Source organism: Egretta garzetta, unplaced genomic scaffold (assembly GCF_000687185.1).
Source record: "Egretta garzetta isolate BGI_Z169 unplaced genomic scaffold, ASM68718v1 scaffold69, whole genome shotgun sequence".
In the NCBI taxonomy this organism is placed as follows: domain Eukaryota; kingdom Metazoa; phylum Chordata; class Aves; order Pelecaniformes; family Ardeidae; genus Egretta; species Egretta garzetta.
In genome coordinates, this window is record NW_009260790.1 from 3,409,407 (window position 1) to 3,411,456 (window position 2,050).

General features: G+C 59.5%; 1 protein-coding gene across 1 annotated transcript in view; it reads right to left on the reverse strand.

Annotated features, from left to right (window-relative positions):
- Positions 1-1,607: 1,607 nt before the first annotated feature.
- CLCNKA (chloride voltage-gated channel Ka) overlaps positions 1,608-2,050 on the reverse strand; it is a 4,439-nt gene continuing 3,996 nt past the window's right edge. Inside the window, 3 exon segments of the mRNA XM_035901874.1 lie at positions 1,608-1,646; positions 1,730-1,819; positions 1,900-1,991. Coding sequence (XP_035757767.1) covers positions 1,608-1,646; positions 1,730-1,819; positions 1,900-1,991 — 221 coding nt within the window.

Genomic DNA, 2,050 nt, shown 5'->3' on the forward strand with positions numbered 1-2,050 from the left:
GGGGGGGAAGGGTGGTTTAAGAAGGTTTTAAAGGGAGTTTAAGGGGATTTAAGATTTTTTTAAAGTTTTTTTTTAAGGGGGGGTTTAAGGGCGTGGGGGTTTTTTTGAGGGTGGGTTTTTTCCAGCGTGGGTTGAGGGGTTGCACAAGGAGCGTTTCCCATCCGGGGCCTCTTTTTCCTCAGCAAAACCCACAAGAAATTTGGCTTTTTTATCACTCACCGCTCCCCCAAAGCCAAACCCAAACCTGAGCCACTGTGGCAGGGCCAGCTGCCCAGTGCTTGCAAATAACCAGGTGGAAAAAAGCCGGAAAAAGGTTTGTTTGGTTTATTCCCAAAAAAAACATAAAAAAGGGGGGAGGTATTAGGGGGGACCAGGATCTTGCTGCAAAAGCTGCTCTTTGGGGAGGTTTTGCCCTGTTTTGGGGCACGGGGGCCTGTGGGTGCCCCATGCATGTTACGAGTTTGCTGCTGCCTTGGTCCTAGCTCAAAGTCCAGCAGCACCCAGGGAGGAGCTGGGGTGGGGGAAGACACCAGAGTTGGGTGCGCAGCAGCACCCAGAAGCACCTTATCGGTGTTTGCCTACAGCGGGGCCGGATAAGGGCGATGGGGAAACTGAGGCACGGGGTGAGCTGGGAGTTTGGGGTCCCCCCCCCTCCAACCGCTGCCGCCCCAGTGCCTGGCTTGGTTTTGGTGAAGTTCCCGCCCTAAATCCCTGTAGGAGCTGGAGTGGGGTGACGGCCAGGGCTGGGGGCATCACCCATGGGTGCTACAGTCCCTGTGCCCCACCAACCACCCTCCGTGGGGCACGGGGGTGCTGTGGGTCCCCTCTCTGTGGGTCCCCTCGCCCCACCGAGCACCCTACATGGGGCACACAGGGCCCATCCCTGCTCCCAGCACCCCCCCCAGCACCCATCCCGGTGCCTCGCCCCGCTTTTGGGGTGTCTCTCTGGCTCTGCCCCCGCTTCCCCTCTCCTCCGGCTGAGCCCAGGCATGCCCGCCTCGCCCAACCTGCCCCACCGTGCTTAATTACCCCGGCGGGCTTAATTACGCCTTTGTTTGCACCTGCCACACCCTCTGCTCCCCCCCCCCAAAAACACAGCACCCCAGTTTGGGAGAACCCAAAGAGCTTAGGGGGGCGGTCAGCCCCCCATTTCCTCCAGGATCTTGGGGTCACAAAACACCTGCCACCCTTATTAATTGCAATAATTAAGGATAATTAGGCACCAATAATTATAGGGGTGGGGGGTCTATGGGGAGGGGTTACTGAGAGTGGGGGGACTTTGGTGCATGTCCTGGGGCTGGGGCAATTTTGGGGTGATTTTGGGGGGGTTTGAGCACTGCTGTGGGGTACGGGGTGGTGAGCCCCCTCCCCCCACCAATGAGCCCCAGGAGGCTGGAGGAGGAGGAGGAAGCACTGATGGATTTAATTATTTAATGCAAGAGCACACTCTGCCAGAGGCACCCCCACAGCCCGGATGCCTGGGTTCCCCCAGAGAGGGGGGACCCCCATCACCCTGGGGGGGGTGTGGGAGGAGGTCAGCACCACCCTGTCTTTCCATGCGTGACATCCCTGGGGAGGGGGCCCTTGGGCGGGGTCCCCAAAAGTCATCACTTGGGGTTGGCGAGCTCCTCAATCGCTCTCCGCAACTGCAAGGGGACAGGGGAGGTGGGTTGGGGGCCTGTTCCTTGTCCCCCTCCTTGTCCCCTTTCCTTTCCAACCCCTCCCCCGCCAAAACCTGGTGCAGGGAGGTCCACGGTGAGAGCTGGAGCATGATGGGCTCGATGGCGCAGTTGTCCCCAAGCGTCCCTGCAGTGGCCACCTTGGGGAAGGTGACGTTAATTTTTGGGTGGAAAAAAAACTTTTTTTGGCTGTGGCAGGGTGCTCACCCCCTCCATTTACCTTCTCCCCCAGAGGTGCCTGGGGATGCTGGTGGCTCTGGAGGAAGGTGACCAGCTGGGCTCTGCTGACGGTACCCACCAGCATGGGTGACCCTGGAGGACAGGGACAAGCCTGGTGACGTGTGTGTCCCCAGTGCAGTGACACCCTCCCC